This window comes from Typopeltis vanoorti, chromosome 19 (assembly GCF_054136105.1).
Source record: "Typopeltis vanoorti isolate ZY-2024b chromosome 19, IOZ_Tvanoo_1.0, whole genome shotgun sequence".
Classification (NCBI taxonomy): domain Eukaryota; kingdom Metazoa; phylum Arthropoda; class Arachnida; order Uropygi; family Thelyphonidae; genus Typopeltis; species Typopeltis vanoorti.
The window spans coordinates 71,268,945-71,296,410 of record NC_143567.1 but is presented as its reverse complement, the minus strand read 5'-3'; the positions used below and the strand labels follow the sequence as shown (position 1 = coordinate 71,296,410).

The following is a 27,466-nucleotide window of genomic DNA, read 5'->3' as shown; positions in this document are numbered from 1 at the left end:
ATGATGCAAAGAAATCAAAAATCATACTGCGTCAGGACACACAGCAGTACATATAGTAATTGGTTAGTAGGACAATACAACATCCATGCCCTTGGTGTGATTCAAACCCACAGCCTCTTGGTTGGAGAGAAGATACACTAACCACTTGGCCAACCAGGCCAGCAAAAGGATTAGATCTTTTGCTTGGAGAAGAGTTTGCAATACAATACCAAAAAAAATTATGAGTTTTGTGAAGGTAAATGACTTTAAGGAGATGTATGCTAGTGAAAGAGTTTTTAACTCCAGAAATGCTCATGTTATAACTGAATTTATTTCTTGCTTATATAGTCATGACTCAGATTTATTCATTATTTTCTCTGCAATCTGGGTAGGAAATGAAATTCATCACCCAGTGCAAGACCACCACCATGCTTATTGGAGGCTAGAAGGGCTTAAAACAGTTCCATGTTTGGTCTCTAGCAGGATTTCTGGATTATATAAAAAAATGGATAGAAAATACAAAAAATATATACAATAAAAATAGAAAAATAAACATCCTTGTTCCAACCATGGTACTGACATACTATAGGTGGTTTACATAAAAACTTTTCATGGATGGGAGCCAAATAAAAATCCAAAGTGGTAGAATTTCTAAAAGGATTGTGGTAGTCACCAAGGCCAATGGTCTTGGTGACTACCACAGGGTTATCCAAATAAACATACATTCTATTCATTGTTAATAAATTTCTGAGCACTGATTTGGTAGATAAAAAAAATGTAGAGCATGATTATATATACAGGGTTATCCAAAAGTCACCCACATCATAAAATAAACTTGAATTTTTCAACATTAGCGACAAACTTGAAAGAACTGCTATAAACAAAGCATATAGCTTATCTTTACAAAGGCAAAAATAAATAACTTTACTAAAGCAAATTTTCAAAATGGCCACCTTGTTCTTGAATGCAGACACATGATCTTTATACCAAATTAGAGGCAACTCTTCAAAGAATGGAATTATGAGGAAAGGGGGGGGGGGAGGCGCTCGTTCAGCCATATTGTGGTATGTGGCGTCGCTATGCTAACAATTCCTGTTAGCATAGCAAGTGCGAAAAGAAGTTCTTCCAAGCTTAAACTGATTAAAAATTATTTGCAAACATCAATGACCCAAAAAAGATTGGTTGGTCTAGCAACTATATCGATAGAGGCAGACATAGCTTATAATTTAAATTTAGAAGAGCTTATAAACAGTTTCATTGTGCGATATCCCCATAGAGCAAACATTTAATCAATATTATTATGTAATAGTTTTGCATTAATCGTGTGGAAAGGCTTATGTGTTCATCACACATGTTGATTGGATTTTAACGGTATAGATGCAAACACAGATTGATAAGAAAATAACTATTTATTAACTTAAACGCTAAAATACCTGTTTCTAAAATACAATTTCTAAAATTGCTTTAGAAATCAATCTCTCACCAAAAACTCTTGCAAAAATTGCATAATTTCATTAGATGTATGGCAAGTGGCACAACTCCTGCTGAAAACAGCAATCACATTCTTCAATCTCAAGGAGAGTCAGGTACTGGGTGATAATGTCTTGGTACAGTGCACCATCCAGTGTCACCTCAAAGAAAATGGGTCCAACAATGCAACAGCATGATACTGCACACCACACTCATTTTTAGAGAATACAAGGGTGTTTCATGGAAAACATAAGGACTCTTTCTGATGACCAAATTGTTATTTTGGCTATTGTCCTATCCACTTAGGCCGAACCCTGCTTTGTCACTGAAGATAACATTGTACAGCTTGTGAACACCATTTTCAACAAATGATCAAAACCACCTACAGTACAACATGTTTTTCATTATCCATTGGCTTCAATTGCTGAACTGAGTGAACACAGTATGGATGAAGCTTTAATTCTTTGGTGGCTCCCCAAGTACTGCCATATGATATACCTGTCTGTGCAGAGAGTTTTATGAGACTCTTTGAAGGTGAATGTTGCAACACATCATATACCACAGTCACTTTGGCCTCAGTCAAAATGGAAGGTCTTCTATGCTGCTGTTTGTCTGCAAACTTTCCAGTTTCCTGGAAGCGTTTGATTAATCTCATAATTTTTGAATTTTGAGGATTAACAGAGTCAGCTGATGACACTCCTCCATAGCATTTGCATAAGAACAACAGGCAAAATAACATTCCAAAATAACTTGTTGATCCTGGGAGAGTACCATTTCACTTTCCTCATAAACAAAACTACACAATGGACGCTCAGTACCCAACACATGGCAGATAGATTACACAAAAGTAGCCAATAGCCCTAAGGTGCCATCTATAGATGAGATGAATAATTAAAATTGAAACACTTTGATGCAGCTCAGATTCAACTTTGATGTGCGTAATTTCTGGATCACCCTGTATAAAGGGTCTGTAAATACCTATTACTAAAAATAATTCTCTACTTATTTAGGAAGTCAAAAAAGAAAAAAATGCTCTCATTAGTTTGAAAAACTTATTTTACTTTCCAAAAGTCATAATTCTGCTCTTCCCAGAAAGCAGTTTAAATGAAAATGTTGGTACTATAATTTGTCTTGCTCGCAAATGTTAGCAAAACAAGTTCTTTACAAATATTTTTCATGCTTTTTTAGATAATCTTTGTAAGAGAAATACATAAATCCTCAAGACCATAATGTAATCTCTATAAAAGCATGAAAATGAACTAAGGAATTTTTAATATTTAATGTTTTTATTTTTTTAAATAACCTTGGAATAGTTGATTGCAGCCTTGGAGATCAATGAAATAGTTTATTGTAATGAATGGTTTACTACAAAGCATTTTCTATAGACTGGTACTGATGATCTGGGGTTTAAGCAGGTAGTTTTCAGTAATAACCTATTATATTAAACGAGTTCACTATAGCATTACTATAGTGAGAGATGATTTCTAAACATTAATATAAAGAATGAACATTTACCTCTGGTAATTCATCTACATAAAGCAGTTCCTTTCGAGTCCAACCTCCTTCAGAATCTCTATGGTGAGTTAATCGCCTATGTTTCCTTCGCCTCTGCATGCGTGGAGAAGCACACCCTTCATCCACTTCACTGTCTGAAGAGGATGAGGGAATGAAAACAGGAGCTACAGGGGCAGTTGGGCAGACATAATGGGCGGAGTTTACAGGATATGGTGGATATATCCTAACCCTATGCATGGGATGTAGCAAATCTGTAAGAAACATTTAATATCTGTAAATTCACACAATGTAATCTCGAAATACTGTTCCAAATTTAATTTCATGAATAAAATGTATGTTTTTATAAATTTAATATAATAATTAAAAAAAAGTAAAAATATTTTCCTAGTCCTGAAAAGCAGAAGATAAAATCTGAAAATGGGATAACAACAGTTCTAATTTCAATTTCTCAATACCTTTGTGTAGTTAAACTGATACCGAAGTTGGATTATGTACACTGGTATGCTCTTTTTTTTTAGGTGCATTTTGTAACAATGCATATGCATCTATTAGGGATACTTCTCTAGCTTAAGAGATGCTCAAAAACACTGTTATGAATTTGTTAAGTCATTTGATTCTTGGCTGCTACAAAAATTTCATTTTACGTGATAAGAAATATATTCCTAAACTACATAAAATGATATATGAATGTAATACATACAATTTTTTAATTAATTCTCTTAGCTCATTTGCATACTTGTTTTATTTCATCCTTAGTGACAGATAAAACACATTGAACTCCTTGGTTGTTAACCTAATCCTCACAAAATCTCAGATATAGATCGGCTGGAAAGAAGTCAAACACCACAGCATGAGAACAAACAGCCCTAGAGTTCACCTTAATAAGATCCAGGACATCCTTTCACTGTGATGACTACAACAATCCTACAGGGCATACTTTCCACAAGCATACAAGTGATTAATGGGAATTTTTTGGACCATTTTTCCTGTAGGCATGCAATACGGTAATGAATCATAGGGCAGAAGTCCCTTGATGTCACCAAATGCTCCATATCATCCCACAGATGTTCAATAGGGTTGAGATCAGGGCTCTGTGGAGGCAAGTCAAGTGTTGTGACATTCGTGTCCACAAACCACTGCTGTAACTGCGTGGTTTCGACTGCTGAAAGAGACAATGGTCAGTTCTGTAGGAACACCACAAAGTAGGAAGCATTGCATTGTTCAGATACATCAAGGAGTTTACTGTTCATGGACATTGTGTTCCAGTCAATGCCCAGAACTCCACATTCAACATGCAAGTTGATGAATGCCACTTTTTACAAATTATCCTTTTTACATATTAGCACCCTATGTTTGGTGAGTGTGGTGGGTTGTCCATTGTGGGTAGCACTTGCAGTTGACTTCCTGCCCTTCCATCTCAGTATGGTATCACTGATTGTTGAACTGGGATGGCCCAATTTGTCAACAATTTGCTGAACAGATAGAAATGCAACATGGCATCCCATCACAATGCTGCTATCAAACTCCAGCAGTTCCCTTCTCACAGCCATTTTACCCAGATACAGTTGAACTGACTTGAGAGCATTGTATTCCTCCAATTTATATCGGTACAAACAGGCATTACATGGCACGATGCACCTTGAAAATGGGGATGTCCACTGACTTCTTTCCAAGCAGTGTATATCCTCAAAGGATATACTGAATTCTATTATAGTACAACATGATACGTAGTCCTATTATTAATATTACATTAGTTTACATTATTGCTAACTCACTATTAAACAATTTTCTTCCAAAGTAGTCTATCTATCAAGGATTCCGATACTGTCAAATCTTATATTTCAATTTCTAAGGCACTTCCTAACATCAATGCGCCTTGATCTGTCTTATCTGGGTCTTTTCCCTCCCACTTTGTTACAAGCTCTGCTCACATATTCCTGAATGTTGTTCTTTCCTAATATCTTCATTTTTAATGATTCTGATACTGAAGCCATTCATTCATTCATGTCCTAATTTTTCTCAAACTCTCATATAATTTTTAGTTTTTAATCAACAATATTGTATACTGCTATTTTAGTGTTACAACTAATTACCTCTCTTATTTCATATATATTTATTCCACTAACTCCCTATCATACCATACCAACTTTGCTTATTCTCTTGTCTATTTTTGTATCTAATTTACCATTTCCTCACCTAGATATGTGAAGTATTTTACTTGCTCTATAGCTTCTCCACTCAGAATAAAGGTGACACAGTTAGGATAGAATGTGAAGGGTTTAGCATTTTCAGGGAGGATAGAGAAGATAAGTTGAGGGGTGGTGGACTACTGATGATAGCAGATGAATTGCAGCCAAAAAGAATAGGAGATAGGCAGGAAGACAGCTGTTCATTTGATGCAGTCTGATGCAAGATCAAGGCCAATAAGATAAAATCTACAGTTGGTTGTTGCTGCTATAGACAAGGGGATTCCAGGGATGATCTAGAAGACATTCATCAGCAAATTAGTACAATGAGTGCAGGTCAAGTGACTATTACGGGGGATTTCAACTATGGAGATATAGAATGGAAGGAAGAACGATCGCATGACAAAGGAAATGGAATTTATACACTTACTTAGAGATAATTACTCGAGACAATATGGGATGGAGGGGACTTGGGGTGTGAGAGTATTGAACCAGGTCATAGGATCAGAAGAGCTATTCAAAGCCAAGGCTCTGATTGGGGAAAGTGACCATGCAGTCTTGACTTGGGAAATTGCAAAACATGAGGAATACATATGGAACTATCAGGCAGGTGATTATGACAAGATTAGGAGGATCTTGATCTGTGCCATGGTATAAAGCCTTGCAAGTGAAGGATGTTAGTAGTGCATGGAAGATAGTTAAGGGGCAACTAGAGGAAGCAATATTAACTTGTATACGTAAGGTAAGGAAGGTAAATCAGGTAGGAGTTAGATGAATGAGTAGTATCATTAAGCACGACCTGCAACAAAAGAAATTCTTGTGGAGAGTATACAAGAAGAAAAGTGACCAACAAGCTCATGAACAGTACCAAGGGTAAGGCAAGAAAGCTGAGCATGGTTGGTAAGGGAGGCAAAATCACATTACAAGAAGAAACTAGTTGAGCAGGCCAAATGAAATCCCAAAGAATTATTTTGTTACGTGGCAAGTAAAAGGAAGAATGACTATAGAAAATAACCTTAATGAAGGTAACAGAAGCAGATAAAATTGTTGAGTTACTGAGTGACCACTTTGCAAGGGTAAAAGTGAGCTTAATGCTGTGGCATATGTGAGAGAGATTGGGAACAGAGGTGGATAAATTACAGGTTCTTATGATATTGCAGAATCTCAATATAAATACAGCTGTGGGATTAGATGGGATATTAGCTCGCATTTTGCAAGAATGTGCATGGGAACTAACAATGCATCTGACTAGGCTGTAAGTCTCAGTTCTAGTAGTTTCAAGAGAGAGAGTGTGGAAAGAGGGCAAAATAATTTCTTTGCATGAGGGAGGTTCTAAGATTGCATAGCAAATTAAATAACAATCAGTATCCCAGGAGTAGTGGTAAAAGTGAGAGAATTCAAGAATGCATGGATAACAATATGATACTATATGACGGGCAACATGGTTTTGTGAAAAGTTGGTCATGCCTCAGTAATTTACTAACTTTCTATAACAGTAAAAACTGAGTTGGATCAAGGAAATGGCTATATGATGATTCAGCTGGGTACAAAATTTGTACAAAGACATTTGACAGAATACCACATGGAATTCTGTAATAAATTAGAACAAATGGAGATGAATATGACACTGGTTATGAGGATAAGAGGATAGCTGCTGGACAGGTAACAAAAAAGTATTATTATTATGTGACACCTCCAAGAGTCCAAAGATTCATCAAGGTAGAGTGTGCCAACAGCATCAAACAATTGATCCTTTCCGACTACTAACCATGCTCAAACTTGCTTAACTTTTTGCATGAGCCATTAGTAGCAGAAGCTCTACCAATCAACCAACTTCAGAATCCAGGAGAAGGCAGATGACTAGTGGTGTGCCACAGGACTGTGTCTGGACCAATGCTGATTAATTTGTACATGAAGGATATAAGAAATAATTTGAAGGGAGACATTTAGTTGTTTGCTGATGATGCAAAGTTGTGTAGGCTAATAATTAATCAAAGTGATGTAGAGAGCTTGTGGGATGATTTAAATAGGCTGTCAGTATGGGAAAAAGATAATGGATGTCAGTTTAATGTGGAGAAAGGTAAAGATATGCATTTTGGAATAAATCAATTACAAGCTGTGTACCACATTGATGGAAATGTACTCCAGGGAATAGATGAAGCTAGGAGTTTAGAGGTGGTGGTAGAAAGAGTTGAAGTTTAGAGGGCACCTCTAAGGTAGCTCATAAGATTACTTGACTATTGAAGAACACAATAACAAGTAGAGATAAGGATGTTATTCCTCTTTATAAGGCCTTGATATGTCCACATTATGGAGTGTTCCTTATGAGGATAGATTGAAGGTGCAGGGATTGCAGAAATTGGTTGATAGGCAAAATAGGGGATATGATAAAAACATTTAAGTTACTTAAAGAGTTTTACAGGATTTATGCAGGAGAAATGTTTCAGTACTTAGCTAGATTAGCTAGAGGATGCAGTAGAGGTTATCCCTGGAAGTAGAGTGTAGGTGTGGTTAGTAGGGATGCGAGTACTAGATTTTTCACTTGGAGAGTGGTGAATGAATGAAATAGGTTGCCAGTGTCAGCTGTGAGCACTTTGTCTGTTAATAGGTTCAAGAAGAAATATGATAGATTTTGTGGATAGTTTGGGTCTACTGAGATGAATCTTTGAAAATCCATGGAAGTGTCCACAACAACAACAACAATAATAATAATAAAACAAGTGTAAAAAAATGTATACATAAATGAACAAGGTGATGAAAGTTTATAAGCATTATGTTGAACTCATCGTCATCAGGTATTGTCAATCAAGTACTGAATGCAGGCCTTTCCAAGATGACTCCAAAACTGTCTATCGATGTCATTTCTTCCCTATGTCACTCCTGTGAATTATATGATATCTACAATCAACTTTGATTTTGTCATCACCGTGGTCATTCTTCCTGCTGTAGAATCCAATCCAGTACTTCTTTTTCCATCGTTGATTGTCTTTGAGCAACATGCCAAGCACACTGCCACTTCAGATTAAATTAAAGATGCCAGGAAATTATATTCTTGTTTAATCCTTTTATCCAAGCGTAAGCAAAGTTTGAACTAGGCTACTTGTATACAGAGGCTAATGACTTCACATTAATTGCCGTAGCATCCCATAATGCAAAACACACATCCTTTCAGGTGTGTATAATACTATACATTATGAAGTACCACCCAGACCAGTTCTGACCTTAACTGAGGTCTCGTCAGTGGGAACCAGACCTAGAAGAGATATCAAGGTTAAATTAATGAAGTTATATAGTTGCCACTTCAGATGTTTCACTCTTTCTATGAAGTCAGATACCTGGGTTTGATTTCTTACCCACACATTCCTTTTGTGATTCAGTCTTGTGATACAAGCATGCTAAATTTCTTTCCATACTAAATTGTGTTGTTCTAATTTTTCTTTGCATTTAGTATCTATGTTCACAGCCATATATCAGATAAACAATGAAACAAGACTAACTTCTTGGCATCTTTAATTTATAGTATAACCAAGTGGAAAACTTTCAACATCTATCTTTAATCCAGATTTTGTAATAAGGTGTGACACCTTTTGACTACTTGAATATGGAAATATGACTTCTGCATTACTTCAACCTTGGTATCACTTGTGGGTCTGGCTCCCACTGATGAGACATCAATAAAGGTTGAAACTGGTCTGGGTAGTGGCCCTTCACATAATGCATAGCATTATACATGTCGGTAAGGATATGTGCTTTGCATCATGGGATACTAAGGTAATTGATGTGAAGTCTTTAGCCTCTATACACAAGTAGCCCAGTCGTGAAGTGACTTCACACTCAAACTTAGTTTGCTTACACTTGGATAAAGGATGAGACCAAGAATATAACTTCTTGGAATCTTTAATTTATAGTATAACCAAGAGGAAAAACTTGCAATATATCAATATAAGAAATACATTGGATAAAACTTTCCTTTTCAATATTGACTAATTTTCAAAATGCTTTCCACTCAAGCACTGTACATCTTTTAATTTCTTCCACAGCATTTTGATCCACAGATATCCATTGTCCTAAGTATATATAATGATCCAGTTGTTCAATTTCATCATTAAAGATTAATGCTCTGTAAAAATTAAAAAACAAAACAAAAAAAAAAAAAAAAAAACTAAAGAATATGATTGAAATAGTGACTGCACTCATTCACAAAACAAGGATCATCAAAATATAAATGATAGTCCAGTATCATAATTTCCACACGAGCATGTCATCATAATCTCAATACTAAGGAGTGTATAAGATAACAATAACTTATGCAAAGTAGAGCAAGAACAACTTCCTCCATAGACTAGACTGCCCCAATTTGATTTCAGGCTTGATTTCATGGAGCTTTTACTTACATAAAAGTTTCTGTATGACTTGCCTGTAATCAGTGTAGGTAAAAGCCTAAGAAATAAGCTGACCTAGTTCATTTCTTAAGCAGTGTCTGCAGCCTTGTTTACAGTAATCTAAATATGGCGTGAGATCCAACAGAAGCACATATCCAAATGTAGCTTCCATAACAGTGAGAGAGACAGCATGTTGGATACGAGAGAGCCCCAAATGTTTTTGCAGCTTAGACTTTTTATCTGAAAGGAGCTCTGTGAATCTGTATATATAATCACCTTTGATAATGTTACAATCTTATATAGTTTAAGGGAAGCAGTACCCTTTGTAAATCAGCATGCCAACAGCTGGCAAGCTGAGAGGTTGCATTCTTGGGTTATGTGCATTTTTGTAACATTGTGTTTTAGTGGTTTGGTGATTTTCGATTTTCTTCTGTAACTGAAATGGCAGATGTTAAGGAGTAAAGAATCCGCATCAAATTTTGCTTCAACTTCATAAAAACTGCTAAAGAAACCTGAATGAATGTATGTTGACAATGATGGAGGTTTTTCGTTATTGCAACTATCTCGCAATAGCTGTTTCTTGTTGAATACAAGTCTCAAGAACTTGGCATCTGGTGCAACTTGGATTAAATCTCGTCCCAGTCTGAGTTCTGTGTTGGGATGAATACCATGTCTGCCACAAAAATGCACACAAACTGCTGGGAATATATGAACCTATCTGCAAGCACTGATTTTCAAAGATGGTTAATGACATACTGCAAATGTCCTTCTATGATCCTCATATTAAATGAATGACAGAAAATGGAAGTCATCTACACTGAGCGTATTACTTAAGTACATTGGAGGAAGTTTTTACTGATAAAGTTAACCTTGATTTCAAAAGCATGACACCTAAAACTGAACCTTGTAAGACTCCTTCCTCTTGGGTATATCGGGAGAGAGTGGTTCGCACTCAAACTTTTAAGTCAGTTGGATAGAAAAAGTTCTCGATAAAGAGAAGGGGATTCCTTCTGAGACCAAAGTTGAGTAGGTCCTTCAATATTCAAATATCTCCAAGCAGTGTCATATGCTTTTCCCTTATCAAAGAAAACCAATACTAAGTGCTAGAATTTAAGGAAGTCATCTTGAATGGATGCTTCCAGGTGGACTAGATGATCAGTGTTGAATGATATATTGTGTTCTGGAATTATTTCTCTCCAGAAACCATAAAAGATTAGTGTTAACCATTTTTTCCAGAATACTCCATAAGCTGTTGATCAGAGCAACTGATCAATAGTTTGTTGGGATTCTGGGCCCTTCCCTAGTTTAGGAAAGAGAATAATAATTGCCATTTTACCAGGTAAAAGAAACGCCTGTTCAATGGATGATGATGACAAGGTGCCTGCACAATAATAATAATTAATACAAATGATAGTGTTAAAAGTAATAAAGTATTACTTTTAATACTTTTAAAAGTAATACTTTATTACTTTTAACACTATCATTTGTATTAATTATTATTGTGCAGGCACCTTGTCATCATCATCCATTGAACAGGCGTTTCTTTTACCTGGTAAAATGGCAATTATTAGCACTGTATATGCATAAGCACTGTATATGTTGACAACTATGTCAACATATACAGTGCTGATTAAAGTGAAGAAATTTCTATTTTTTTTTATTTCATTACAGCCCAAAAAACTGTTTAAAGATGATACAGGGTAACGAACTTTTTTAAAGAAAACAAGAGAAAAATTTTAAAGACAATTTCTTCGGAAAATAAATAACTTCGGTAATTTCAACTATCATTCATACATTGCACACATTGAATCATCTGCTCTACCACTGCTCAAACTATGAAATCAGAAATGAGCTGTGTGTGCACATGCACAAGCACTTGTATAACAGAAATGTGTAAAAAAAATAGATACATGTTCATTGACGAGGAAAACGTTTTTTTTTTCCCCAATTATAAAAAATAGTTGCATCATTATGTCATGGAGTCAACAGAATTCTGTTTAACATTAATTAAACTTTAAATTAATGTTAAATTAATTTCAATTTAATACATTTGTTAAATTGCACCCAACACTAATAAAATGCTAGAATACTTATTACCTGATGACTGAGGATCAAATATAACAAATTCTGGACGCAGTTTACTGACACGTTTGCCCTTAAGAAGGGGAACCAACCCACCAAGATATTCCATGAACATGGTGTATGTGGCATTTCCTGTCACATCTTCATCATCATGGCGTATCATTGTACAATGGAAACGGATATCATTGGATGGTGGTCTAGAGACAAAATCTCTCAAGTGCCTTGGATCTGGCAAGTGGCACTGAAAATAAGTAAAATTCATGCTTTAATCATATGATTTTAAAAGAAGCTGCTTTCTCATATTTACATTACCTGAGTGAAAAAACAACCAGATTTAATTCCACATCCAAAAATATAAACTTTATAATTAGTTATAAAACAGTGATGTGAATCCTACTGCCTATGGCAGTAAGAAAAACAACAAGAAAAACGTGGTATCAATCTGTTCACAATACTTAAGTTTTCACCTTTATATTTTTGATGAATATATGCAGGTTAGCTATTCACTGCTATATAATATAGTATTTGATAATACTATGGTGTAGAAATGAGAAGTTTGTAAATAGCTACCAATTTTCTTTTATCTAGTCATCAACAATCGTAAAAAAAAAAAAAAACCATAGCGATAAACAGAGCACATACGCTACTATATACTTGTTATAAAAATGTCACAAAATCAATCCCATGTATTTAATTTTCAAAATGAACATTGCACAGTGCATGTTTTGATCATAACTGACAGTATCAACTACAGAGAATATCTAGCAATCTTGAAAGTATTACTTAATATGTACTATAACCAAATAGAATTTGAGATGTTTCTACATGAGAAGACTAAAAATTCCTTGATAGTACAGCATACAACACACTAGATTATTATACTACTAATTTAAATAATATATTTTAATTTAGTTAGTCAAAGCCACATTAAAATCTTTAGACGAGAGATTTATTAAATTCATTTTATGTTTGCATATGCAGACATTATTCTTCAGGTATGGTCACAAGACATTACTAGAATTCAGTAATGTCTTGTAACCATATGACACGAATAATATGACAAGATGATGCACAATATATTAGAATAATCAGAAGTTTTCATTTTAATCTATTTCTAGGGACAGAATTTGTAAATTTATGATAAACTAATCATGACATATTGTGTCAAATTACCATAATATATACACTTCTGGAGGATGTACGCCAGTAAATAATGAAAATTCGGAGTGGAATTTTAAAGCAATAACTCTTATATGAATTATTTACATGTAAACACAAGGTAAAAGGTAATAATTTATTTCGTTAAGGCCATATATTTCAGTCTGAAAATTACAGACCATCTTCAGTGGAAAAAAAAACAGTTGATACACGGTAGAATGCAAATAATGGATTTATTTGAAATAGAATGAGCAGTGTGATGTTTTATTTCCAGTAACATTATGTTCTGAGGAAAAGATTAATCAAAACCACATATATAAACATCATACTCTACAGATCACCTGATAGATATACTGCATCTTGTTAGTTTCTTGAGACATTATGACTTCATAAAATACCATTCTTGGTTTTAGTAGTAAGTATTAAAAAAAATTAATGATGAGTTATTCTAATCAGACTTTCCCATATTTTTGATAACAATAGGCAGTCATTCCAATTCATGTTCAGGCAGTGATGCAAGGCTTCAGCACTCTCCTTCAATGAAAGTTCAAATTTGTATCAACAGTGATGTAGTAGGCATGTTTCAGACCAAAGACTGTTGTGATCTGTCTAACAAGTTGCTATATCTATTGGGTGATCTGTAGAGTATGATATTAATTTTTTTTTTTTTTTTTTTAATACGCACACACAGTTATGATTAACCTTTTCCTCAGTTAGAACATAACATTACTGGAAATATAACATCACACGGTTCATTCTATTTCAAATCAAATAAATCCTTTGCATTATACCTTGTATCAATATCTGTTTTTTGCCACTAAAGATAGTCTCTAATTTTCAGATTGAAATATATGCCCTTATAATCAAATAAATTATTACCTTTACCTTGTGTTAATGCATAAATAGTTGATATAACTATGGCACAATTTTCTCTTAAAGAAGCAATAACTCTTTCTGCAGAGCAAATGTAATAAAATTTGGGCTTTACAACACCTACAAAGGTATGTCCCTTAAGTCTGAATTTGTATTACAATCCAACCTTTTTTATTGGCAAAATTATTCAAAATAACAATAATTCTTCTCTGATTATAGAATTTAATAAAATTTGATATTAGGATGTTTACAAAAAAAAAATTATATACAGTTATCTCTATTTCAAAAACCAAACATAATCCAAAAATGAGTTCAAGTTCAAATCATAATCAAAGACGTTGCTACACGAGGGTTGTTTGATAAGTCCATGCAGAAATTTTTGAAGAAAACAATTTTTTTGGGAACAAACATTTATTTTTCAACATAGTCCCCTTTGAAGTCTATACATTTAGTCCAACGATGCTCGAGTTTTTTTGATCCTGTCCAGATAGTATAATTTGTCCAACTCTTCAAAATAGGCAGTTGTTTCAGCAATCACCTCATCGTTTGATGAAAATCTCTTTCCTGCCAGCCATTTTTTTTCATGTTTGGAAACAGATAGTAATCCGAGGGAGCCAAATCTGGAGAGTGTGTGTGTGGTGGTGGTGGGGGATGCAAAAGGACTTCATGGTGTAAACCAAACGATTTTGCAGTCACAATTACCGTAGAGCAAGTGGGTGCGTTGTCGTTGTGAAAAAAAAAATCTTTTTTCACCAAGTGGTTGTTTTTCCTTTATTTCATTATTTAAATGACCTAGAAAAGACACATAATACACTCCGGTAATTGTTTTGCCCTTTTCCAAGAAGTCTATGAAGATTATGCCACAAGCATCCCAGAAGATGATGGCCATAACCTTTCCTGCTGAAGGTATGGTTTTCGCTTTCTTTGGTGCAGATTTCCTGCTTCAATCATTGTTTTGACTGTTCCAAGGAACAGTCAAAACAATGGATGAATCCATTGAAGTGATGAATCCATCTTTCGTCCACTGTTACAAAACAACGCAAAAATTCCTCTGGATTCAAGGCAAGCTGTCCTTGCAACAGTTCACATGTTGATGCTTTTGATCCAGTGTGAGCAAACGCAGCACCCATCTTGTGGATAGCTTTCTCACATGCAAATGTTCACGTAAAATATTATGTATGCCATCATTTGAGATGCCCACAGCCTTAGCAATTTCATGCACCTTCATTCTTCTATCATCCATCACCATATCATGGATTTTTTCAATAATTTCTGGACTAGTGACCTCAACAGGGTGTCCAGAACATTCAGCATCACTTGTGCTCATATGGCCACTTCGAAAGTTACCATTTATAAACCATTCTAATTAAAGGTGCAGACTTGCCATAACGTTTATCAAGCTTAGCTTTGGTTTCCTGAGCCATTTTGCCTTTCAAAAAGGCATGTTTAATCACTACACGAAATTCCACATTCTAATTCTTTCTCATCCATTTTTTTCACAAATCACGGCACTTGATCGATTCAAATGAACGCCAAACACAGAGAAATAGATCTGACTACTTAGTGTGTGACCCAGCAACTAAAAATAACCTCGATACGTACTGGTGGCACCATCTCTTCAACTTTGCACGGACTTATTGAACAGCCCTCGTATATGGAGGTTATTACAAATTAAGCGTTTTTTTTATGATTATCTCTAATCATTTCCTTCTGAAAAGGCTTAAACATTTCTTGGCATGCTATAATTATTACAACAAATTTATACAGCCACTATCTTATTTTTTTATGAACATGCCACCGATGAAAACTTTAAACTTACAGTACTGTGAACTGATTCAAAGCATAAGATAAACTTGCTGAAAAATCAAAACACGACATTGTTACAGCTACTTCGATCATTATCTTCATTTATTCCATCGACCTCTGAACAGCATTTCTAAAAATTTTGACCTCCAGCTATTTAGAAGAATGTCAGTATGTTTGTTTTTTCTCAACTCTTACACATGGCACTGATGTGTAAGAGTTGAGTTCTATAGGTTCTTGTACCTCTTGTGTGTGGGGCACATCAGAGCCATGTGTAAGAGTTGAGAAAGAACAAACTTATTGACATTCTTTTGGAGTACTTAAGGGTCAAAGCTGTATAACTGAGAAGAGACCTCCACATAGCCTTTAAAGGAATGCAGAGAACCGACCAAGGCTTCTGACCTAAAGTTCAATCCTCACCTTCTCATGGTGCACCCTGTTGGGTATCTACCTGGATACTGAACGAACGAGGATGGGCTGGAAATTTGGGATTTAGTCGACCAAATTGTATTCTTATTGGCTTAAACCAATATAGAAAATGATGGTACAACATGACAAACTTTCATGCCGGCTGGGGCGTCGCACGGTTAAACGCCCCCCGTTGTTTTTGCCAGGAAACCATGGCGAACAGCGAAAAGTCAGCTACTGGAACAAATCTGAAAGCACACCCCAACTCAACATCACCAGAGTTAAAGATCGGTACTATCAACATAAGAAGCCTGAAATAGAATAGAGCTAGCTGAGGAATTAGATAAGTACCAGATCAACATAATAGGAATGACTGAAACAAAAAAAGACAAAAACTGGTGAGATCTTTCTGAACAATAAATACAAAATGTTATATTCAGGCAATGACAATCAAGGAAAAGAAGGAGTAGCCATAGTATTCAACACAAAATATGAGGCTAATCAACTTGAACGGCAGGAAGTCTCAAGTAGAATGATGTGGGCAAATATCAGAATGGGGAATTGAACAATGAGACTTATTTGTGCCTATGGTCCCACAGAAGGTTCTACTAAGGTAGAAGTGGAGGAATTTTTTGATGCTTTAGAAAAAGCAACTGACACAATGAAAAAGGAAAAGTTGATCCTTGTTGGGGATCTAAATAGTAGAGTAGGAAATGATTGTAAGACATACAAAAATATTTTGCGAAAATTTGGAGAAAAGAGCAAAGCTAATAATAATGGCAAATACCTGTTGGATTTCTGCTCAAGTCATGGACTGGTTATTACTAACACCATGTACCAACATAAAAATGTGCACAAATTCACAGGAAAGAAGAGGCAAGGAATAAGAAAAGTCTCATTGACTATGTTATTGTTGATAGTGATGTTTTCTCCCTGGTGCAGGACACCAGAGTGTACAGAGGATTTGAAATTGGAAGCGATCACTATTTAGTCTTGAGCAGGATAAAATTGAATTTCATATTGAAAAGAATAACATGTAAGAAAGTTTTAAATCAAATAAACATTGAGCAGCTCTCAGATGTGAACTGCAGACTAAAATACACAAAGATTATTGAAGAAAAAATGAAAGAGTTTGAGAACAGGAACCAAACCTTGGAGATTCTATGGCAAGCCTCGATGAAAACCTTGATTGATTCAGCCAGAGAGGCATGTGGTGAGGTTGTCTGCAAATATAGAAAAATCAGAACTCCATGGTGGACACAGGAAGTTAAGAGGCAGTGAAGGAAAAGAAGAAAGCATATCAAAAGTTCCTGGCAAATAAGTCAGCTTGTGCTCTTAGAGAATACAGAGACAAATGTAAGAAAGCTAAACAATGTGTAAAACTAGCTAAACAAAAGTCATGGGAGGACTTTGGCAAAAACATAGAAAATAAATATCAAGAAGGTGGCAAAATATTCTGGAGGTTGTTGAAGAAGCTTAGGAATGGAGGAAAGAGTGCTGTAAAAGGAGTTAGAGATGATAAAGGTTACATGAAAACAGGAGAAAAAGATATTCTTGAAGTATGGAGTAATTACTTCGAAAAATTGCTAAATGAAACAAGCAATGATAGCACAGTAGTAAAAAACACACAGCAACAGGCATACAGTCAGGAATACATATCCATACTTGAAGTAGAAAAAGCCATCAAAGGCTTGAAATGTGGAAAGGCAGCAGGAGTAGATGATATTCGACCAGAAATGCTGAAGTATGGTGGTATAAGAGTCTTACAGTGGCTGCACTGCATAGTTCAGAAAGCCTGGACAGAGGGACGAATTCCCGATGATTGGAGTAGAGCTCTCATAGTACCCATATATAAAAAGGGAAATAAAACTGAATGTGAGAATTACAGAGGTATTTCCCTACTGAGTGTTCCTGGCAAGATCTATGCAAGTATACTTGAGAAACGGTTGAGAAGAATTGTGGAAGAAAAGCTTGGTGAAGAACAAGCTGGATTCAGGCTAAATAGAGGCTGTCAGGATCAGATCTTCACTTAACGACAAATAGTTGAGAAATCATGGGAATATAACAGAGATCTGTATTTAAGTTTTATTGATCTGGAAAAGGCATATGACAAGGTGCCAAGACAGAAGCTATTCAATACGCTGCAGTTATATGGTGTCAATGGGGCATTATATCAAGCAATACTTAGTCTGTATTTGAGTTGTAATCAGCAGTTAGAATTGAAGGAAGTACAGGAAGATGGTTTAATGTTAAATCTGGTGTGAGACAAGGATGTACATTATCCCCTCTGTTATTCAACATCTATATGGATCACATTATGAAGGAAAGTGGTATTAAACATGATATCAGAATTGGAGATGTTAATGTCAGCTCTTTGCTTTATGCGGATGATGTTATACTTCTAAATAAATCCGCTACAAGTTTGCAAGAGTCCCTGACTAAATTGAATAACTGTTGTAATAGATATGGTATGAAGGCGAGCATTAAAAAGACAAAGACAATGAAAATAGGTAGAATTGTTGAAAATGTCAACTGTGTTGTGAATGGGGAACCTGTGGAACAAGCAAAACATTTCAGCTACTTAGGCACGATTTTTAGCGAAGATGGTAAACTAAACATGGAAATAGACAACAGAATCAACAAAGCTGGTATGGTAGGAAGTCAATTGAATAAATTCATATGGAATAAGAGAGAAATTAGAGGCGTGAACAGATGGCATCTATTGACATCTCAAAAATAATAAAGATTACACTTATAAGGACATAGCCACTCCATATTTTAAAGGAATAACATGTGAAAAAATAGACAAGGGTATATCTCCACTGTTATTATCTATATGGATCACATTACACATTATAAAGGTTAAAGTGGTGTTAAACCTCATATAGAAATTGGAGATGTTGATCTTAGCTCTTTACTTATGCAGGTGATGTTAAACTTATAAATAAATCTAGTACAAGCCTGCAGGGTTCCCTTACTAAATTGAATAACTGCTGTGATAAATTTGATATGAAAATCAACAATAAAAAAAGGCAGTGAGAATGTAATACTATTGTTTTTTTATGGTAAAATTTTCATTTTAAAATAAAATTTGCTGATGTTCCATTTTCAGAGATGGTAGTTTGTGTATAAATAATGATAATATCCTAAAAAAGTTTTTGACCAGTGATATGACATTTATGTACACTGAAAATGTGTTTATACTTCTTATGCTGAATGTAAAATACCAGATATTTGGAGTGCTTAAAAATAAGTTTCTATCAAGTGTAATGTGTGTGCAAACGCACATGACATATTGCATGCTGCTCTTTAATTTTTAGGATTTTGAATTTAAAACCTATCATGATAAAAAAATTAACACTGAAAGCATATTCAAATGTATATAAAGTATACAAAGGGAGTAATATTTATCTATGTAATAAATGTGCATGAAATAATTTTGTACCAAATGAGTTTAATTTAATGAAATTTTTTAGGACTTTTCAATCTACATTTTTCCCTACTCTCTAAGCATGCACTTTCATGCTTAAAGCATTATTTCTGTTTGCTCTTCTTTCATTATTTACTGGAAATGATTGCAAAATCATTTAGTCAGAATGAATACATGATGAAATTATAATGCCAGTATTAAACCACATAGAATAACTGTCGTAAAAAAAAAATGTTTATTCAAACACTCAACTAGTTTCATGAAAAAAAAAAAAAAAAACTTTCACATCAACAATCATCAGGAGACACAGCGAATAAAATAAAATAAAAAAAATGGAATGAATGCATGGGAAGAAGAAATAAATAAAATTAATTCATTTGCTTAGATGTACAATTATTTGTTGGATCTTTATACTCCATTCCCTTAGACAAAACTGCATTGTATTACCAGTAGAGAACTTTGTCTCTATTTTTATTATCTTTTTTAATACCACTATCACCAAAGTTCATAAAAAAGAGACAGGGAGAAAACCTTGTCCATTTCAGTAAATATTAATTACATTTAAATGTTTAGCTGCATTTTTGCAAGTCACAGGAATTTTACTCCCCTACTTTTATTAATTAAAAAAATTTTGATTTTTTTACCTGGTATGGAAAAAAACCTCCACACATGGAGGTTTTTCAAGCCACTTCAGGCCTCCAATAACCAGGGCAGTGGGCTCATACCATATGATGACTTATTTTTCAGGAAATTACAATGTATACTGAATATTAATTTTAATAACTTTAATACATCCGATATTTCAACAATGTTACATTGCTATCATCAGGGATCATAGAAACAATGATATGTGCATCCAGGCACTAACATTGGGAAAATGACGCAAAAGAAAGGCAACCAAAGTTGTGCATAAAGTTCTAAATGACACTCTTTACTGAGCTAAATTGGATGATCTTGGCCATTGGGCTAAAGATGAGTGCTTCCCAAATTCAGGGTAGTTTCTAGGAATAGCTGTGGAGTATTCGTAACTATTATTTTTCAGGAAATAACGAATACTGAATATTAATTATAATAATTAATACTTCTAATATTTCGGCACCATTACATTGCCATCATCAGGGATTACAGAACAATGATATGTACATACAGGCATTAACACTGGATAAATGAGGCTGAAGAAAGTCAACCAAAGTCAGGCCTAGAGTCCTAAATGGCACTGCCTAGTGCACTAAATTGGATAGTCTTGGCCATTGGGCTGAAGATCTAAGGATGAGTGCTTCCCAAATATTTCCTCCTGATATCTCAGCCCTGTTTCAGTTCACCATGCATCTGGCTTTCATTTCGCAAGGAAAATTCTACAAACAGATAGAGGACAGCTATGGGTTCTTCACTTCCCCTGGCCAACTTCTTTATGGAAACCCTTGAACTCTGTCCCACACAAATCCACTGTTTGGCTATGTTACATAAATGATGATGTGTTCTCCATTTAGACATGTTGCCTCGATATGCTCCACAATTTCTTAACACATCTAAACAATCAACAGCCCAGGATCCAGTTTACCTTAGAAAAGGAAAACAACAACGGTCTTCCCTTTCTGGACACTGATTACATGCCAGCATGATAGATCGATCCCTGGCATTCTCCATTTACGAAACGACTACACACACACTAGTAGATATTCACCAACAATATGGGATTATAAAACCCCTTAACAACATGGCAAAAGTAATCTGTTCTAACTAGTGAACTTGACCATATCCTCAACACTTTCTTACCCAATGGCTACAATCCCCACACCCCCTCAAAAAATATTAAAACTATAACTGCAACTTCTCCCTTCAGAGCAGAGATTATACAAAATCTATCACCATTCCATACATCCAGGCACATATGAAAAATTAACAGAAAGACAGCCTTACAACCACTTTCAGACCACAAAAAAAAAAAAAAAAAAAAACTTGCATCCCTTTCTGCTCCACCAAAGACCAGCCATGTTCCCTAAACCTACCGGATGTCTACCAGATCCCTTGGAATTGCAAAATGTTCTACTACGGCCAAACGGGCAGGAGAGCCAGTATCAGAATTTCAAAACACAATAACTGCATCCAGTTACACCAATACAGTCACTCAGGCGTTGCTGACCATGCTTTGGACCACAGGATATGCTGGAAGAAGGCCACTATTACATCACAGCAAGATTATTCCTTGAATCTGCCTCAGCCCTGAGAAACTTTCCAAACCACAACAAATTTGGGTGCATGAAACTGTCCCAAATTTGGAGAGCACTCATCCTCAGATCTTCAGTCCAATGGTCAAAGACCACCCAATTTAGCCCACAAAGATGTGTCATTTAGGATTCGCTCTAGTTGCCTTTCTTCAGCCTCATTTAGAACAATGATCACAGAACAATGATATGTATTTGGCAAAATTTGGCAATGTAACGTTGCCAAAATATTGGAATTATTAAAGTCATTATAATTAATATTCAGTATACAATGTAATTTCTGAAAAATAATATATATGTATACACACACACATTTTTTATATATATATTTATTCCACACAAAGGCAGAAGAGCCTATAGCATACAGATGCTGTGTAAAGGTGGGTCAAGAATACAGTTATGAATAAGCATGAATAGCCAACGTATAAATAAGCCTTTCCATCAAAATTATCATATGATGAAATTCATTTACCTAAAGATGATCATGCCTGTCCATGTCAGGATTTGATTCAACAGCTTGATTGTTGGAGAATGGATACACTTGCCATTCAGCCAACAAGGGCTGGTAAGCTGTTCATTGCACATCATACAGTATTCTTAGAGATTAGTTTGGCCAATTGGATTTTTCTGTTAATGCTGCTATATCGCTGGTGATCCTCTTTGTATAAACAGCCTGCCAGTCTTGTTAACATCCATAATTTTAATTCATTTCCTATAAAGGTGTCTTAGTAATAATCAAACAATACATACCACACTTAGCCTTAGCTTTCACTGAGAGAAATGAAAAGTCTTATTTAATGTGTTCGTGAATGTGGTGATGATTATTCTGCTACTTGGGAATTCATTTTAAGTAACAATGTCTGTATTAGATAGCACAGACAATGCTATATGATAGTGCATATTTGAATCATTAACCAGTATCACAGTTTGTGCTCGCTTAAACCAAAATATAAAATGATGGTACAACACGACAGAATTTCACTGTCTGGAGCGTCACACAGTTAAACAACGGGACCTGTTGTTTTTGCCAGGGAACCAGGGCAACACAGTGAAAAGTCAGCTACTGAAACAAATCCTAAAGCACCCCCCCCCCCCCAAAATCAACATCAAAGTTCAAGATCAGTACTATCAACATAAGAGGCCTGAATGACAAAGAAATGCAGCTAGCTGAGGAATTAGATAAGTACCAGATCGACATAACAGGGATGACTGAAACAAAAAAGACAGACTGGTGAGCTCTTTCTGAGCAATAAATACAAAATGTTATATTCAGGTAATGACAATCAAGGAAAAGGAGTAGTCATATTATTCAAAACCAAATATGAGGCTAATCGTCTTGAATGACAGGCAATATCAAATAGTAATGTGGGCAAATCTCAGAATGGGGAACTGGACAATGAGACTTATTTGTGCCTATAGTCCCACAGAAAGTTATACTAAGGTAGAGGTGGAGAAATTTTTTGAGGCTTTAGAGAAAGCAACTGACACAATGAAAAAGAAAAAGTTGGTCCTTGTTGGGGATCTAAATAACACAGTAGGAAATGATTGCTAGACATATAAAAATATTTTGGGAAAATTTGGAGAAAAGAGCAAAGCTAATAATAATGACAAATGTCTGTTGGATTTCTGCTCAAGACATGGACTGGTTATTACTAACACCATGTTCCAACATAAAAATGTGCACAAATTCACATGGAGAGACGAGGCTAAGAATAAGAAAAGTCTCATTGACCATGTTATTGTTGATAGTGATGTTTTCTTCCTGGTGCAGAAAACCAGAGTGTACAGAGGATTTGAAATTGGAAGCGATCACTATTTAGTCTTGAGCAGGATAAAATTGAATTTTGCATTGAAAAGAATAACATGTAAGAAAGTTTTAAAGCGAATAAAAGTTGAGCACCTCTCAGATGTGAACTGTAGACTGAAATACACAAAGATTATTGAAGAAAAATTGAAAGAGTTTGAGAACAGGAACCAAACCTTGAAGATTCAGTGGCAAGCCTTGATGAAAACCCTGATTGATTCAGCCAGAGGCATGTGGTGAGGTTGTCTGCAAGGATAGAAAAATCACAACTCCATGGTGGATACCTGGCAAATAAGTCAGCTTGTGCTCTTACAGAATACAGAGACATACATAAGAAAGCTAAACACTGTGTAAAACTAAATAAACAAAAGTCATGGGAAGATTTTGGTAAGAATGTAAAAAATAAATATCAAGGTGACAAGATATTCTGGAGGAAATATGTTGAATAAGCTCAAAAATGGAGGAAAGAGTGCTGAAAAGAATTAGAGATGATAAAGGTGACATAAAAACTGGAGAAAAAGATATTCTTGATGTATGGAGTAATTAGTTTGAAAAATTGCCAAATGAAACAAGCAGTGATGACAGGAAAGTGATAAAAAACACTCAGACATGCAATCAGGAATACATCCATACTTGAAGTAGAAAAAGCCATCAAAAGCCTGAAATGTGGAAAGACAGCAGGAGTAGATGATATTCGACCAGAAATTCTCAAGTATAAAAGGAAGTATAAAAGTGTTACAGTGGCTGCACTGTTCAGAAAGCCTGAACAGAAAGACAAATTCCAGATGACTGGAGTTGAGCTCTCATAGCATCCATATATAAAAAGGGAAATAAAACTGAATGCGAGAAATACAGCGGCATTTCTCTACTAAGTGTTCCTAGTAAGATTTATGCACGTATACTTGAAAAATGTTCGAGGATTGTGGAAAGGAAGCTTGTAAAGAATAAGCTGGATTCAGGCCAAATAGAGGCAGTCAGGATCAGATTTTCACTTTATGACAAATAGCTGAGAAATCATGGGAATAAAATAAAGATCTGTATTTAACGTTTCTGGAAAAGGCATATAACAAAGTGCCAAGAGAGAAGCTATTCAAAACCCTACAGTTGTATGGTGTCAATGGGGCATTATATCAAGCAATACTTAGTCTTTATTTGAGTTGCCAGTTAGAATTGAAGGAAATACAGGAAGATCATTTAATGTTAAACCTGGTGTCAGACAAGGATGTATATTATTCCATCTGTATTCATTATCTATATGGATCACATTATGAAGAAAGTGTTTTTTTTTACTAAATAGCTTAAGGAAATTACAACATATACTAGGATATACATTAAAATAAATTTTAATACACTTCCAATATTTCGGCAATGTCACGTTGCCATTTTCACAGGAACTTAAAAACAAGACAAGTGCATGCAAGCACGACAAACAGTAAATGAGGATGAAGCAGGAAGCTATTCTTTCTCCTAAAAGTCCTGATGGTGCCCCCTAGCAGGCAATGTTGGTATTCTTCGGCGATTGGACTGAAGGTTTTCTGATGTAGGTTTTCCAAATTTGGGTAAGTCTCATGCAACCAAATTTGTTGAGGTTTGGATTGTTTCTTAGGGCTGAGGCCAATTCCATGAAAAGCTTTTCGTATTTGAATTTACTTTCTTCCACCATATTCTATGGCGGGTATCCAGCGCATGGTCTGCAAGACCAAAGTGGCTGTACTGGTGAAACCGGATGTAGTCCTTGTGTTCTGAAATTCTGATATTAGCTGTCCTGCCTATTTGGCCAAAGTAGGACAGCTTACAGCTGCAAGGGACCTGGTATACATCAGGTAGGTCTAGGGGGGGGGGGTCTTTAGTAGAGCGGATAAGGGATGCCAATTTTTTTATATGGTCTGTAACAAGAAGTTGTCATGTTTTTTTAGGATTTTTGTAATCTTTTCCGAAGTGCCTCGGATATAGGGTATGGTGATTGTATTTAGAGTAATCCTTGTTGTGAAGGGGGGAGGGTTTGTGGTTTATTGGTTTCAATATTTTTTTGGATTTTTTTTTGGGGGGGGGGGGGTAGCCATTGGCTAAGAAAGTGTTCAGAATGTGGTTTAGTTCTGTGGTTAGGGCATTGTCATTTGAACTGATTAGTTTAGCCCTGTTGTGTAGTGTCTTAATGACACCATATCGTTGCGAGGAGGGGTGGTGGGATTGTTGGTGAATGTATCTGCCTGTATGGGTGGGTTTTCTATAGACTGAGAAAACCAAAGATCCATCAGGCTGCCGGGTGACTAGTGTGTCTAAGAAAGGAAGGCAGTTGTTTTTTTCTTCTTCCAGGGTGAATTTGATTCTGGAGTGTTGGTTATTTAAGTATGTTAGGAAGGAGAGGAGTGCATCAGAGCCATGTGGCCAAATAGCGAACACATCATCAACATAGCGAAGCCATATGGTTGGTTTTTGTAGGGCAGAGGCTAAGGCTTTTTCTCTTCAAAGGTCTCAATAAAGAAATTGGCCAAGGGTGGGGAGAGTGGTGAACCCATGGCTGTCCCCTCTATTTGTTTGTAGAATTTTCCCTGCCAAACGAAATAGCCTGAGTTCATTGTGAACTGAAATAGGGGTGTGATATCAGGATTAAATTTAGCTTGGATTAGCTCTAAGGATTCTTTGAGTGGGACATTTGGGAATAAGGAGAAGACATCAAAACTGACCATTACATCAGTGTGTTTTAGTGTAAGGTTTTTCTATGCTGGCTTTGAAGTGGGCTGAGTTTTTTTTTATGTGTGAAGGTGTGTTGCCAGTATAGTGTGCGAGAGCTTTGGCCAAATGTTTAGCTAGTTTGTGTGTGGGGGAATCAATGCCATCCACTATGGGACGTAATGGCACATTTTCATTATTTATTTTTGGGAGTCCATAAATATGGGGAGGGGGTATGGAGTTAAATGGTTTTAATTTGTTAGCGACTTCCACAGGCCAAGAAGAAAGCTTCTTAAGGAGCCTGTGGAGTTTTCTAATTTGTGAGTTGGTGGGATTGTACTCGATAGGGTGGTAAGTAGCCCAATCTAACAATAGAGCATTCAGCTTACCTGTGCAATCCTTTAGGTTAAGCAATACTGTGGCATTCCCTTTTATCCGCTTTGGTGATTATTACTTCCTTGTTTTTCTTTAGTTCTAGTAGAGCTCTAGTAGAACTGGTTATAAGCAACTGGTTTAGAAAGCTGGCTGCATTTGAAGCTGGTTACAGGTTAGACTGACATTTCTCAAATGCTGCCATGACTGATCTTATTCCTATTTTTTTGCCAGAATAAAAAACAGTGAATTTTTGGGATGTGTACAGTATTTATTTGCAAGCAAGTAAAGGTATTCTTTTAAATCGGTTCTCTGATATGTTAAACATTTCCTGGCCAAAGTTAACATCACTATTAAGTTCTGATGATGTGATCCAAAAAACATTAACTACCAATTTATATAATCATATCCCACATTTCCTAATTTAGCAGGAATATCGAATATTAAAATCCACTGTGTCCCATGTTAGAGAAATAACAGTGTAGGATATCTGCTATTTAGCAATATCAGATTATCATACTTTATTGTAATAAGAAATTTCTTTAGTAATGTTTTGTATAAAAGAATAGCTGCAAACTGTTTAATAGCAATAAGTAAAAAGGACTGATCTCAAATTTAGCTTAATTTCTGTAACTTAAATATAAAACAAAGAAAATATTGAAGTTTCCATTGATGTTTTCAAGAACTGTAGTTGTTTACACAACAAGTGAATATTTTGCTTTTGTCTCATGTTGTTAATGTTATTTGCAGTACCAGCTAGTGGTGTGTTTGCACAAAGTTTGTATTTCTGAAAAGGAAGTTGACAATGAAAAATAAAATAAAAATAGAACAGCTGTTGATTAGAATAGAATATGTTCTAAAAGATGGAATTTCAGAAATATAGTTTAAAATTTCTTTTTAAACTATATTTCTTTATAGTTTAGTGACTATAAAGCTTTAAATAAAAGTTGCCCACTTCCCCTCAATCTACCTGGTGTATACCAGGTCCCTTGCAGCTGTAAACTGTCTTATTTTGGCCAAAGAGGCAGGACAGCGAATATCAGAATTTCGGAACACAAGGACTACATCCGGTTTCACAAGTACAGCCACTCTGGTCTTGCAGACCA

The 27,466-nt window shown here is 35.4% G+C and overlaps 1 protein-coding gene across 1 annotated transcript in view; it reads right to left on the bottom strand.

Moving 5' to 3' along the window:
* The window catches only part of LOC150096238 (tubby-related protein 4-like), a 236,452-nt gene that overhangs the window by 85,013 nt on the left and 123,973 nt on the right, over positions 1-27,466 (bottom strand). The window contains exons 7-8 of the mRNA XM_090408771.1: positions 11,630-11,855; positions 2,965-3,215 (exon numbers count right to left, since the gene is read on the bottom strand). Coding sequence (XP_090264897.1) covers positions 2,965-3,215; positions 11,630-11,855 — 477 coding nt within the window. The remainder of the gene's footprint in view (positions 1-2,964; positions 3,216-11,629; positions 11,856-27,466) is intronic.